At 41.7% G+C, this 14,471-nt stretch overlaps 1 protein-coding gene across 1 annotated transcript in view; it reads left to right on the top strand.

Moving 5' to 3' along the window:
- The first annotated feature begins 4,201 nt into the window (after nt 1-4,201).
- NXPH2 (neurexophilin 2) overlaps nt 4,202-14,471 on the top strand; it is a 108,620-nt gene continuing 98,350 nt past the window's right edge. The window contains exon 1 of the mRNA XM_067742051.1: nt 4,202-4,695. Coding sequence (XP_067598152.1) covers nt 4,645-4,695 — 51 coding nt within the window. The 5' untranslated portion in view covers nt 4,202-4,644. The remainder of the gene's footprint in view (nt 4,696-14,471) is intronic.

A 14,471-nucleotide genomic window follows, 5' to 3' on the forward strand; every position in this document is an offset into this window, starting at 1 on the left:
TAAAGGCCTGAGTGCATTCCAAATGTGGGGCCTATGATTCTGTAGGGGAAGGGAGGGAGGGAAGGAGGGAGGGAGGGAAGGAGGGAGGGAGGGAAGGGGGGAGGGAGGGGGGAGGGAGGGGGAAAGAAATGTTTCTGGTAGAGTAGTAGCTCTCAACCATGGCTGTATAGTGAAATCTCCGGGTGAAAAATACCAATGTTTGAGTCCACTTTTAAAGAGGTTAAAGTCCCCAGTGCCATCAGGGTTGAGAGTCAATGTAATGCAGCATCATTTTAATAAAACAGCGACTCAAGAATAGTCAATTACTCAACAAGAATGGCAACTCAAAAGGATTTTCATTAAGAATTGCTGCCAAAAAGCCCACCAGCTTCTTATCATAGAGGTCTAAGAGGTCCGAAGGGTCCCTGAGAATTCCCTCTATCCTTGGGGTAAGCACTGCCATGTTCTTGAGTCCCCATTCCTCCTCTGAGCCCTGGGCCATGTAATTCTCCGTATCTCTCACCCTTCTAAAATTATTACCTGATCAGTGCTTCAGGCTCAGTACAGTCAACCCTCTTTTCCTGATAATAAGATCGACTCAGGGGCTTTTAACATCCGTAGATCATTCCTGTAACTCTTACTCGCTAAAGGTTCATTCATTCACTACATCACAACTTTTACAACTGCTGGCCAGCTGAAAAATACCTGAGGCAGAGTGATGAATTGGAAAGACACTGCACCGAGAAACTGAAGGTCTTGAATCAAGCTTCAGATTCGCCCATGCCTCTCTCCAGATGACCTGATGCAAGTCACATAACATGTTGAGCTTCCATTTCCTTAAAGGTAAAGTGAGAAATCTGGTTCATGTCTGATATCCACCGCAGCTCTGAAATGTTATACTGCAGATGATGTTCTCATCCACGTTCTGGTAACGATGCTAATGAACAGTAAAGGGTGAGAAAGTAAGTGCAGAGGAGAAGCACAAGGAAAAAGCTAATGGTCCCGGTGAGCCACAAGTTGACAGACTGGCTCTCAAAGCATCGACAATATCCCTATGAGTTACCTTTTTAAAAGACTACAATGGAATCTTATGGCAGTAAAATTTGGTAAGTTCTACTTTCTGCTACTTTGTCTGTATGGAAAGACCATTTTCACTCCCCTCACACTGGGAAAACCACCCTTTCAAAATGAAAAGGCAATGATCTGATTCTCCAGTTGTTAAATTGCCTCTAAGAGGAAAAGGGATTATGTTAAAAAAAATTCCTCTAATATGCCAGGAAAGTTTTACAATATTCCAACCCCAAATTCAGTTCCTTGTTCCTCTGTAGGAGCTCTTGCACCCACATCTCTCCATTCTCTTCTTTCCAGCAACCATGACCATCTCCTCATGGAGCTTCGTCCTTAAGACAATCCTGCCTGCTACCACTGCGTATATCTTTATGCCACTTGATGTCTGACTTTTCTACTCCAAAAAGTTTGAAGACCAAACTTTGGTCTTATTTCCTGCAGACCAAGTTAAACTATTGATATTTAGCCTGGCATTTCCAGATCCCTACAGTCTAGCTTTTAACCTACTTTTTCTCTCCCTTTTTCTCAAAGCCAGTCTGACCCACTTTACTGTCCATCCCTCAGTTAAGTCACACGAAGTCCCTCCACTGGGCATTTGCTTGTGCTGTTCCTCCCACATGGAATAGCTTTCCCCATTTTCTCCCACATAGACTAACCTTGGCTATTCTCAGAAACTGAGCCAGCTCACATTTTATCTCTGCCATGGAGCAGTCATGCTGGTCTACAATGATCTGTCCTTCCTCCAACTGTACTAGGCAGCACTTAAACTTGAACTCCCCTGTATTGTCTGCCTTTTGTTTGTTGCATGTTTCCTGGTTAGACTGCATGTTCGGAATGACAGTCCATGTATCTAATGCTTCTATCTTTCCCCCTTTTCTCCCTCCCTCCCTCCTTCCTTTCTTCCTTCCTTCCACTTTCCCATAGTACTTACAGCAAAATTTGGGGAATACACTAAATTAGCAGTAGTCACCTTATAAATAAACACAGTAATACCAGATGTTAGTCAAGGGGGTCCTTGGTGCTTCTCTCTGCCACAGCCTGATCAACAGGACACACGTTCTCTTGTGTCCGTTAGCTCTTAGCTTGGAATCCAACACCCTGCAGCAAGTTCCATTGTGAGAATACTTAGTATTATTAGGACACATGTCCAAGTTTAGGTTCTAAAATTTTATGCATAAATTTCCCAAAAGGGTAGAAATGGTCTAAGAAATAGGAACAAATTTAAAGAAAAGAGTGAAATATTCCAGTCATTAAATCACTTATTCATTTCAATAGTGTGTTAAGTCAGGCGCTCCTCATTTAAAGAGCTAATGATAACAGAATCGGAAACTACTAAATCAAGAAGGGACCTCACCTTCTGGTTTTAGAGACGAGTCAGCTGGGGCTCCGGCAGAAACACTGAGTCTATATGAGGTACTGCCTCTTGCAATGCCGTTTGCCTTCTTCCTCTTCTAGCAGCCCCTCTCCAAAAAGGGGTCCTTCTAATGTCTGCCAAACTCGTTCCCTATTAATCACTTCCCAAAGATTGTCTGTAAATAAAATGCAGAGACAAAGTTGGACAAGAAGATCAACCTACAGAGACCGCTCCCAATTTTTGAAATTATCTTATTTATGCTTCTAGGATAGAATAACTTTCTAGAAGTGAGCTCTAAGCCTAGGTAAAGAGAATTTTTGTGGAGGTGAAGGGTAGCTATAAGGAGGTGAGTTAAATATTTAGATATGCAAATAATGATTTTGTTTGTTTTTGAGTCTGTTGCAAGGAAAAGGAAGAGTCTGAGGACAAAGTGGGTTCTCGCTGCTGCAGCCTTTGCCACGGGCCCCAGAATCCCCCAGTCAGGCTAGGTGAGGCGTTAGGAAGGATATACAACCCTCGCTTGCCTCTCTTCCTCCATACAGGAAATGGAGTTGTATTAGAGAGGTACCCCACCTGCAGCCTCAGGGACAACTTTCAAAGTCACATTGGGACCCCAGAACACTCTGGAATGACCTCCCTCCCCATCTGCACAAAATTGACACACCCGGTGAAAGGAAGGGTGGGACCTTGCCCTACCCAGGTCAGTCCTCCTGCCCTTGGTCCTGCACCATTCAAAGACTTACCAACTCCCGTTGCATTTTATTTGGGGGTAGAAGAGCAGTAAGAGCAGGAGATGGAAACGTTTTTCCCCTAAAATTCCAACCCAAATTTCACTTTTTGTTGTTGTTTTTTTTTTTTTAAATAAAAATCTATCTCAATTCCACTCTCTTGCCTCAACGTGTTTTTCATTTGCAAGAGGATGTAGGAACTAGCCTTGCCTTGAGTGTTCTTTTGAAGTAGCTGCCTAGAGGCTCATCCCTGGAGAACTGATTTTACCTCTCTGGACCTTAGATTTCCCATCTGTTCAATAAAGAGGCTGATGGATGATGTCTAAATTCTCACCCGCCGTAAACGTGGGAGTACCTGAGCCCCACTGTCCCTTGACTTTTCCACTAGAGGGTCCAGCACAGAGATAGTTAAAGGTTAAGGATCTCTCCAATGGAGAGTTGTTAACATGGGGTTGAGCGAACGCGGGCAGCAGGTTTCTGGCCTCGCCCAGCCGCGGCCTCAGAAACCCTCTCCAAGATTTCCCAACTGGGAGGGAGGCTGCGGCAGGGTCTCCTCTCCTTATTCTTCTCCCCAGGCGCCCGGGCGCAGCTCTATCCTCCTCCTGGACACCGAGCAGCCGACAGCATCCTCAAACCCGAGTAAGCCTGGACCTCTACACCTAGCTCGGTTTCTCAGAGCCCTGCCGCTACCCCTCCTCAATGACCCTCTAGGTGCCCACTACTTTCCACTTCCAGACATTCTTCCAGCCGCACCAGCCTCACTTTGGAACCCCTGCGCCGGGCTCTGAGAGCCAGGGCTGCTGCGGAGCAGGGCGCTCTCCCGGGGCGTCCCGGGCTCCAGCACCCCTCAACACCACCACCACCTCCGCCCCCCGCCCCGCCTCAGGACCCTGCCGTCGCCTTCCCCTAGAACTCCCTGGGTGCTCTCCCGGCGCGCTCCTTCCTGCATCCACTCAGGGAGACCACCCGCCCCCCCACTCCCCGGTGCCACCTCCCCGGCAAAACAAGAGCTGGTCAGTGGGCAGGGCACCCGGCCCAACCGGCCCTCTGCTGAGCGGGGGCGGAGAAGGCCCCGGAGCCTCGCAGGGCTCCCGGGCGCGCTCAGCTCTTCCGGGAGCAGCCTCGCGCGGGAACCCCGCATCAAAGCGCCGGAGCCGCAGCCTCCCGCCCGCGGGCGCCCGCCGCGCTCACCCTGACCCCGGGACGCGGGAGCCCCGGGCGCTGCTGGGACCCCGCGCAGCACGCCGGAGCTCGAGCTGCCCCCCCACGCTCCTTTTCCGGCCCCCTCCAAGGAGGGGCGCGCGGGGCCCCAGAAGCATCTCCCGCCCGCCCTCCCCCACCCCCTTCCCAGCCCGCCCACCCGACCCGCGCGGCGTGGCGCCGCGCTGCGCTCGGATTCCGGGAGGGAAGCGCCGCGCGGAGTCCCTGGCGTCCTCAGTCCTGCCCCGCGAAGTGGAGATGCGCGAGAGGCAGGCGAGGGCGCGCAGCTCGTGAGACGCCGCGCCAGCCGGCACCATGCGCCTGCGGCCGCTGCCCCTCGTCGTGGTCCCCGGCTTGCTGCAGCTGGTGAGTGCCCGGCCCGCCGCGCGCCCCACGCCCCACGCGCCGGGGCCGCGTTTCGGCGGGAAAACCGCTCCGGCTGCCGACTCGGAAGCAGAGTCTGGAGCTGCTTGGGCCATGGGGTCGGGGGCGCAGGGAGTGGAGGGAGTTTAGGGTTGCCTTAGAGGTTGAAGGGAAAGAATCAGGGAACGGGGATCAGAGTGGGGACCCTGAGGCGAGTGCGGTGCTTATGGAGGATTGGGACTGGAGGGCTGAGGTAAAGAAGGCAGAAAGTGGCAGGGAAGAAGGCGAGAGAGAAGGAACACGTTTATTGAGGAGCGGTCAAGGAGGGGATAAGGGTAGACGGGCGCGATGAGGATGGGCTGAAAGACCTGCCTCTAGCCCAGAGTTTGGGGGGCTTGGTGGTTATTTTTCACGTGGTATTTTGCCCGGATGCCCGCAAACACTTATAAAGCACGGCATCGTCCATCCTCGCTCTCAGGGCCGGTTGGTGGCTCCTTGCTGGGGAAAAACTTAGGCAAAAGACCGATTTGGGAGGCAGATTGGATTTCTCTTCGTTTTCTATCTGGCACTGGGGACTAGGATGGGGTTTTGTTCCGGCGGGGACGCAGGATGTAACTTTCAAATCCAACTACACACAGGAGCCCCCTCCCCGTCGTCTCTACGCATTTTGTTCCCGAAGACCTCTCCTGTCTGGTCTGGGCGGCTCAGGGGCACCGAGGAATATGAAGGGTATTAGAAGGTGGTTGCACGGTCCGCCAGGGAGGCTCTAGGCGACCGTTCCAGTGGTGCCTCTCTCCTCGCTTTTCCCGCGTGGCGCCACCCTCTCCTCCTTCCGAAATATACCTGTATGCTGTATGGATTGCTAGTTAATTCTGTTTAAGGGAGATCCCAAGTAAGACGTTCAAGAAGACAACTTCTAAAGTACAATTATAGAAGGGGATTGCTTTGGCGCAGTCCGCCTCTGTGATGGATTTCTCTTGCTCTCTTGGCACTTGTCTTAATACGGTGCTATCAAGAGGGCTTTCTCCAGAAGCCAAGGTTTCTTTGGTCTTCATATTTAAGACTTGACCCAGTTTAATCTGGCTGTTAAAACAGGGTTAAGGAACCCAAGGATGATGATCCTTCCTTTTTTCCTTCCTTCATCCCTCCCTTCCTTCTCTCTCTCTCTCTCTCTCTCTCTCTCTCTCTCTCTCTCATTTCCCTTTAGAGGGAAAGATCAAGTAACTTATTAAAGTTTCTCTATGATACATATGATATTGTAGACGCAAAGCTACTCTGTAAGTTTGAGGATGGAAGGAGTTCTAAAATGTCTTAGTGAAGGGGAGAGAGCACGAAAGGGCCTGTCCATTCCTTTTCCACAGAGATTAGCTTCACCTGCACAGCATCAAGAAATTCTTCAGTGGCTTCAAGAAGAAAATGCAGTGATGTTCCCAAATGTCCTTAAATGAGCCAGCACATACTGCCTATATACAAGATGGCATGTTAAAATAAATTTTACATCTAAGGCATTAAGCATGCCACATATATGCCATAATACTCTTCAGTATCCCTTGCTTTTTGAAATGTTTGATCTAGATTCCAAAAAAAGGTGATTTAACAAAGCAACATTTGTATGGTGTGTGTAAGTAAAACTGTAAAAACCTGGGGAACTCAGGTACTTAGGTAGGATCTTCAGAATATCTTCATGAATCTCTTAGTTCATTCATTTAATTTTGCATTCAGTGATCATGAACTGTGTATCTGTTCCACTGTATTAGACTCTTAAAGATAAGGAGCTATATTGGGGGATCTGTTGGGAAAAGTTCTTCTATCAGTTTACTGTATTGGGAATATTAGATTTTTTTTTTTTTTCACACCACCAGAGTCAATAGGGAATAAGAAGTACATCTTGACAAGATTATATACCCTCCTTAAGAGCTAGATTCTAATATTACAGCGTGGCTTGATTTATCAGTTTTTAAGGAAGTGTATGTCAAATTCTAATCCATTTTTGGATTGTGCTTGGGTTGTAATGTTTTTTTCCTGGAGCACTTTATCATGGTAAGTGAGGTGGGGAGCTGCAGCTGGGCGATAAGCATACATTCCTTACACTGCCATCCTTTTGGACAATAAAAAGCTGTTTACATTCTCCACAATCTTAGAGCTGTTTCCAGCCTTATAACACAAAGGGGTTAGGATGTGAAAGGAAAACAGAGTGGCTGAGCAGGGTAGATCTAAATGAAAACACCCCCCAATCCCACCATTCGCCCCAACCCAGCAGGTATCCAAAAAAAAAAAAAAAAGTTATAATTTGGCCCTTTGGATGGCTTATAGTTTTAGTCTACCTTTTCAGCTAATATTGAACTTCTTTGCTAAATCCCAATAGCAAGTGGATAAAATGATTGAAAACTAATTTTTTCATTTTCTAGGAACCGTGTGTACATAGTACATCTGCCCTTGGGGGGAGGGAGTGGAGACGAGGTTGGGTTATCGCTGGAACTGGATTTTACTTTTCCATTCCCACTGCCATCCTAAAATGCTAAATATTTTTAAATGAGTAGTGGATTCATTGGGGGATATTGACATTTTAATTTTAAGAAAATTGCCTGATTCATATGAAAGCAGTCAGAGGGAGTTGGGCCCAAATAAGTCCCTATCATATAATACTGTTACAATAACTAGATTTTTACTTGTTTGGGGGATATTTATAATTTTTAAGAAAACAGTAAGCTGAATTGATAAATATTGCAGGTAAACTATGAAGTATGTGTGTCTGTGATTTGTCCTTACCCAATTTTCCTGGCCTGTGTCTAGTGTTTTAACAGACAGGTTGCTATGCCTAATTAATAAGATTACTAGGCATTTGCAGAATTAAGTATCAATCCTGAATGTATTATTTTCTTTGAAATTCTTATTCAGCAACATATCTTTATAAAAATATTAATAGCAAATTATCTCTTGTCTGCCATCTAATGAAGAGAAAATTAGCATTTGAAGTTAATATTATAATGAGTGTTATTTTGTGACATGATACAAGGTAAAGACTTCGCCAGTTGACAGCTTCTCACAGATTTGCATGATTATTTGTAACTCATAATAAGTGTGATTTTTGCCTCTAAGTAAAATGCAGATTGTAAAAAGATTAAATTTGAATTTAAATGGATGATAAGCTTGAGTTTAAGATAAAATTTAGTGGTGATTTTAAAAATTAGTTTGTTATACATTTCAACTTGTTTTTCTGTGATATAATGATGAGTTTATCAAGTAAAATATAAATTAAAAAAGCGATGCAAGTTAGCAAATTTTTAGAATCCTATAAAATCAGAATACTTGTGATGCAAAGTGTTAACAATTTTAAGTTCATCCTCATTATACAGTATCATCCCACAGGAACTTATTGAGGATATTTTTATCTTAACAAATGATTGATTTTAATATTTATTTAGTGTCATAGTCATAACATATATTTATTCCCAGTTCTGTATTTTCAAGAAGTGATAACTCATGACTGTCTTCCATTCAGAAATCACAATTTCCCTCATACAGTTTTGATCAATTAACATCAAAACAGTATTTTCCAGTGTAGGATCAATAGTCGTCTGTTGCCTAGATGACAATGCAGAGGAGAAGAAAATACCACCATATCATGGTTATGACTTAGAGTTGGCTGGGCTTTGAAATTGACTCCTCATTAAAAGCATCATTATCTTAGACATTTTTAAAAATGAGAACTAGGATTAGACAATTAAGTCCTCTATTCCAGCCACTCACCTCCCAGTATAAATTGTGTTCCCTTGGCCTATTTTAGGATTAGGTTGTGTAGTTCAGTTTTAAATGCCTTCCACATAGGAAACTGACTCCCCTTGGGAACCTATTTTATAGCTCAATAGATTTCCGAATGGAAAAGAAAAGCCTTGTTACTTTTTGTTCCATAGTTTTTTTTCTTTCTTTTTTTTTATAGTTTTTTTCTTAATTTTTTATTGTTTCTGATTAGTGGTCAAAATGCTAAATAAGGCAGAAGGCTTTTTTGCAAAACTTTTATTAGAGGTTTTCCATTCTCAGCTTAAAATGTGTAGCTCTTGCAAATCGAATGAATTAAAAAATGTTGATTTTTACAACACACTGCCCACCTTTTATCTATTAAAGAGCTAATCAATACATTGTGAATGATCTCGTTATTTAGTAGTAGCAATCAGAGATGAATATAAGTGTGTCACAGGTTTGTGATTTTGTAAAAGCACCAGGACTGTCTCCTACCGTTTACATATTCTGCGGTCTCTTTTACCTGAAGCTTTGCTGGGTAAGATTTGAAAAAAGAATTATAGCCACACGCTCAAATGCCTACAGTTAGGGCTGTGTCAGCATTTCTGTGAAGAATCTCATTTCTATCTTAGCCATAAGCATTATAGCCGGTTAGAAGTTGGCATTTAATATCTTGATTTGGGAGTCAATTATTTTAAAGCTGCTTTAAAAAATTGGTCCAAGTGATTTTGAGCACTCATCCATGTGAGTTTACTCTCTAGATATCCTTATAGTATGTGGAATGATGATTTAAGAAACTAATTTCTATATCATTCTTGCACAGTGGTTATAATTTAAAATGTAGCATGTTTAAATCATTTTCAATAGTCTCTTCCAAGTTAACCTATTTATTGAACCACTGTAAGATATTGTAACACTGTTTCATCACAAACAATTTTAATTGTGCCAAATTCAGATGCCTTAGTTGGTCTTTATTCACTAAAAATTGTAAGAGTCTTTATTTGCTAACAATCTGTTTGAATTTTTTATTACTTGTGATATGACCAACGGTATCGATGACAACTCTGTTCTTTATTTCAAAATCTTGCTCAATAAAAAAAGTATCTAAAGCAATTTACAATATAGATTTTCATATTATAGAAAGAATTCTAAGATTGATTGAAAACTTCCAATTTATGTTGGTTTTAGTTTATGAAGATCTAGATGAAAACCTTCAAATAAGTGTTTGGTTCATTATGCTGTAAGATCAGTATATAATAAGGAATTCTGTTTCTTTATAGAACTACCATTAAAAATGAATATTTCATTATCTAAACCCAAAAGCTATAAGAAATATTTTTCCTAGCCAGATCATTCAAGAAGTTAAAATAGTTGTCTTTAAAATTGTCATTCTTGTAAATTTTGCTTTTCTTAGATTTATGGACCCATAGTAAGAAAACTGGGAAGTTTTACAAATTTAAACTACAATGATAATAATGCTCTCTTAGATTTGCATATACCTACCTGTTTTCAAGTTTCTTTCACACAGTTTATCACATTCTGTTCTCCCAAAAAATCTACAAGAAGGACATGTTGAAAGTTTCCATTTGTGTACTGGAAAGAACAATGTATTTGGAGTCGAAAGACGAGTTCTATCTCTAAATAAATTGCATATTCAACAAATATTTACTATTTTGTCCCTGACTTTACACTGAGACTGTAGCTGACATTGAGGACATAACAGTAAAAAAAATGGAACTGCTATGAGAATATGAGTGTGTGTGTGTGTGTGTGTGTGTGTGTGTGTCTGTGCGCACGCGCGTGTCTGTGTGTCTTGGGCTGGTCATTTAATAACCTCAAATCCCTCATCTGTACAATGACGTCATCAGTGATAAAGAGAATGAAAAATGATTTCTAACATCTCTTTCCTTTTTTTAATGTACAGTAACAGTGTTACTGTATTTTTCTTTTATGAATTATGTACATCTTTACTGTACAATTTAAAGTATGTCTTACCTACAAACATAATTGCTTTAAATATAAGTTTTACATGGAGTTTGTGCTTTTAACCATATCACAAATGGTACATATATTTAGAAATAGATTTAAAATACTACAAGACTGCTTAATGTTATATCTTCTTATGGAAAAGGACAATTTAGTGAAACTAGGCAAAGGGAATTGACAAATACTGATTTAACACTTGTAATCAGCAAAATCAATAAAATTTAAATTAAAATGGTACAATAAGGGCTTTTCCCCCTATATACCATTTTTAAATTGTAAACCACTAACATCTACTCATTTCTTTAATTTAAATAAAAAGTAAATTGGCTCTCAGTTAAATTCTAATTATTAAGATAAGCAGCATTACAGCTTAATACTGTACTTCAACCAGAAAACTAGCATGCGACTTTTTGTACACCTCAGTAGAATCCAACCTATTTAAGTCAGGAATACTATTAACTAACTCCAAAGGTCTTGGGAGTTCTGATGTTAATGGTATGAAATTTTAAAAAGAAAACCAAGAAAGAACTGGCATGTGAGACCTATCAAAGATGGAAGAAATTGTTAATGCTTTTAACATCAGGCGACAAGTCAACTGAAACAGACTGACTAGTCCTGGGGTTCAGTCCAACTATATTCTAAACAACATGAATGTCTTTAAAAACGAAACTTGACTTTGTGATAGTGCTGGTTTGGGCCAAGTAAAAGGATTCTCAGGTCATAAAAACACTTAAGTAAATCTCTTTATTCAAGATTATGCAAAATGGTGATTTTCAAGCATTGACATATATATTGACAGTTTTAAAATCTCATCAGTTTTACCTTAAGTTATATGGCTTGTATATTTATTCACTCAAAACTGTAACTTAGGAAATAGTTGAGATTACTTGAAGGGAGAGACCACATATGTAATTTATATGGCTGTTAAAAGTCCATGATCTGCATGATATTTTGAATGGATAATGTATACATAAGAGAATAGGGACTCAAAAGAACCATTTAACACTTTGTAGCAATGATAACAATCATTTTTATTAATACAGTTTTTGCATTTGGATAACCCAAACAGAAGACCCAAAACATAAGAAATGTGGCTGCAGAAATGAAAAGGGAGGTGAAGTTTTCAAAAGTGTGTTTTCCACAGTCATGAATTCACCTGCTGCTTCCATGTTGATGACTCCCAAATTTGTACCTCAATTCCTACCCTACTGCTCAGCCTCCAAGGCCATCTCTCCATAGCTCACTTTCTTTGCCTTGGATGTTTTACTGCCAACTCACACTCAACATGTCCACAGCCACACACAGCTTTCCTGAACAAGTAACCTTCCAACATTCATGGATTCAGATCTTGAAGTCACTACCTTGTCCCCCTTTTTAATGTCTGGTATCTTTGTGTTGGGACAAGCGACTTAGTATAAAGCATCACATGGTTTATAAGATAATTTCATGTGTGTGATCTCAGGGTTCATCTTCACATCAGCTCTGGAAGGTAAACAGTACAATAGTTATTGCATCCATTTTTAAAAATGAAGACACAAAGGCGTGGAAGGTTTCCAAGACAGACTGTATACAGACCACACAAAAGGCGCAACTTGAATTGTCCGCCCAGTCCATCCCCAAGGTCACGGTAGCATCTGTTTGTAGCAGAAGGCTGTGAGATCCATCATAGACCCCCAGAGTGAAGGGCTTGAGGGACGTTTCCAGGAAATGTTCTGTTCTGCTCAGCAGCCATGCCGAGGCAGAAACCTCGACTCATTCTAGGAAGGTTTTAAACAAATTTGCCATGAAGTCAACAAGTTTAACAGAGTAAACAGATTTTTAGAGCCTGGCTGTTATTCGGGAGTCCCATTTAGAATTTAGCCTCAGAGTTTAGTTTCCAGGTGCTCCAGCTTTTACAGCTTTAGGGCTACGTGGACGGCCTAGTGATGTGGTTCCAGTTAGGATCAGCAGAGGGTTGGAGAGTTCCTCTAATTCCTCAAGATCTCAACCTGTCCCGCTTCAGATGGAAAAGGTGAACAAGAAGAGAGAGAAGGGCTTCAACTGCTATGAAGGGCTACTTAATCTTGTTTTTTTTAATGGACAGGTGGGAATATGAGAAGGAGCCAGTGGGGTGGGGGGAGGCATCTAGTAGGTGCTGACACCTACTAGACTCGCAGGACTTGTGAGCTTCCGTAGAAGATTTTACTCTACCAGTAGCATTCTGGCTCTTGCCCTCTCTCCCTTTCTTACTTTTTATGAAAATATGTATTTGATTACAGAGGTGGTATAGCATAGTGAATGTTATTGGCTTTCCACCCAGATCCCTTTGGATCTCTTCTTACCATTTCTGTGCGCCCTCTCCTTTTTTGGTTTCTGTTCTAACACTGGGCACCTATAACTCTCCTTCAGAGGATTTCCCTGGGGGTGTTGGATGCCCCCTCGCCAGAGAGCACTCAGAGCCAGACTGCAGTTCCCTTCCTTCTGGGACAGCTCTTGACAAATGACTGACAGGTGCCAGAGTGTGAAAGGCCCAGCTCCCTTGCTCAGAGGTTTAAGGAATATATTGGAGTGTCCCTGTGAGAGCAGGTCAAAGCTCCGCTCAAGGGGACTTTGCTTGGGATCGCACACGTCCATGGCTTCCTCTTGTTCACTGACCCGCTGCCCCACTTCCCCACCAGACTCCCCTGGACACGCTTCACGATAAATCACTTGCACTCAAACACTTGTCTTGCTGTCTGTTTCTGGGGAACCCAACCTAAGGTGTCTGTTTAAATTTTTTTTTAACATGCAGAAATTTTTAAAGCAGCTATTCGTACCTCTGCCTGCTTTGTGCTATCTTATACTAAGAGATAATCGCTATTAGTAGTTTAATGTGTCTCTTTCCAGAAATTACGGATATGTATGCTTTCATCATAATTATATCAACACAACATAACATCACGTAACATGTATTTTTAATGCAATAATATACTGTGGCCATTTTTATACCATGTACAACTTATATTTTTGAGAATTCTTAGTATTTCATGGCACTGATATGCCATAAGGTATTTAATCAGTCTCTTATTAATGAAAATTTTGGTTGTCTTGAATTTTTTCAGTTCATTTGTGAGTATATTTATAAAATGAATTCCTAGGGGGGTGGTGGTGGGATGAATTGGGCGATTGGGATTGACATGTATACACTGATGTGTATAAAGTGGATGACTAATAAGAAAATAAATAAATAAACATTTAAAAAATAGAAAAAAATAATAAAAAATAAACAAAATGAATTCCTAGAATTGAAAATACTTGGCCAAGGCTGGGAATGTACAATATGAATTTTGATAAATATAAATTTTCCCCTTAATAACCATACAAAAATACAGTACCACTCACAGTGGATATGCATCCTACATCCCTATCTGGATAGTGGCTTTTTTGTTTACTTTTTCAATCTGTTAGAGGAAAACACCTCATTGTTTTTAAAATCTGTTGTATATTACTTATTAAGAAGGTGAAGTTTATTCTTATATTTAATAACCCTTTGAATTTATTTTGTGATTCCTTCCTTTTTAAATAACTTCCCATTTTTCAATTCTTTTTGTCTACAGCTTTTAAACTTTTATAGTTTTTTTTTTTTTTTTTTTTTTTGCAGTACGTGGGCCTCTCACTGTTGTGGCCTCTCCCGTTGCAGAGCACAGGCTCCAGACATGCAGGCTCAGCGGCCATGGCTCACAGGCCCAGCCGCAGCGGCAGCGGCATGTGAGATCTTCCAGGACCGAGGCACGAACCCATATCCCCTGCATTGGCAGGCGGACTCTCAACCACTGCGCCACCAGGGAAGCCCTATAGTTTTTTTTTTTATATTGCTCTTGCACAATTGTTTATTTTACTATTCCTGGATATTTTATATATTATGGGGTTGTGGCTACCATTTCTAGGCCTGACATTTTAAAATTGATTTTTGCTGGAATTTAAAGAAAGCTATTTATTTTAGTATATTTATTGTATCAGTTCTATTTCTGGACTGGATTATTAGTTTTAATAATTTTTAATTTGATTCTCTTGAATTTTATATATAGACAATC

Source organism: Pseudorca crassidens, chromosome 6 (genome assembly GCF_039906515.1).
Source record: "Pseudorca crassidens isolate mPseCra1 chromosome 6, mPseCra1.hap1, whole genome shotgun sequence".
In the NCBI taxonomy this organism is placed as follows: Eukaryota; Metazoa; Chordata; class Mammalia; order Artiodactyla; family Delphinidae; genus Pseudorca; species Pseudorca crassidens.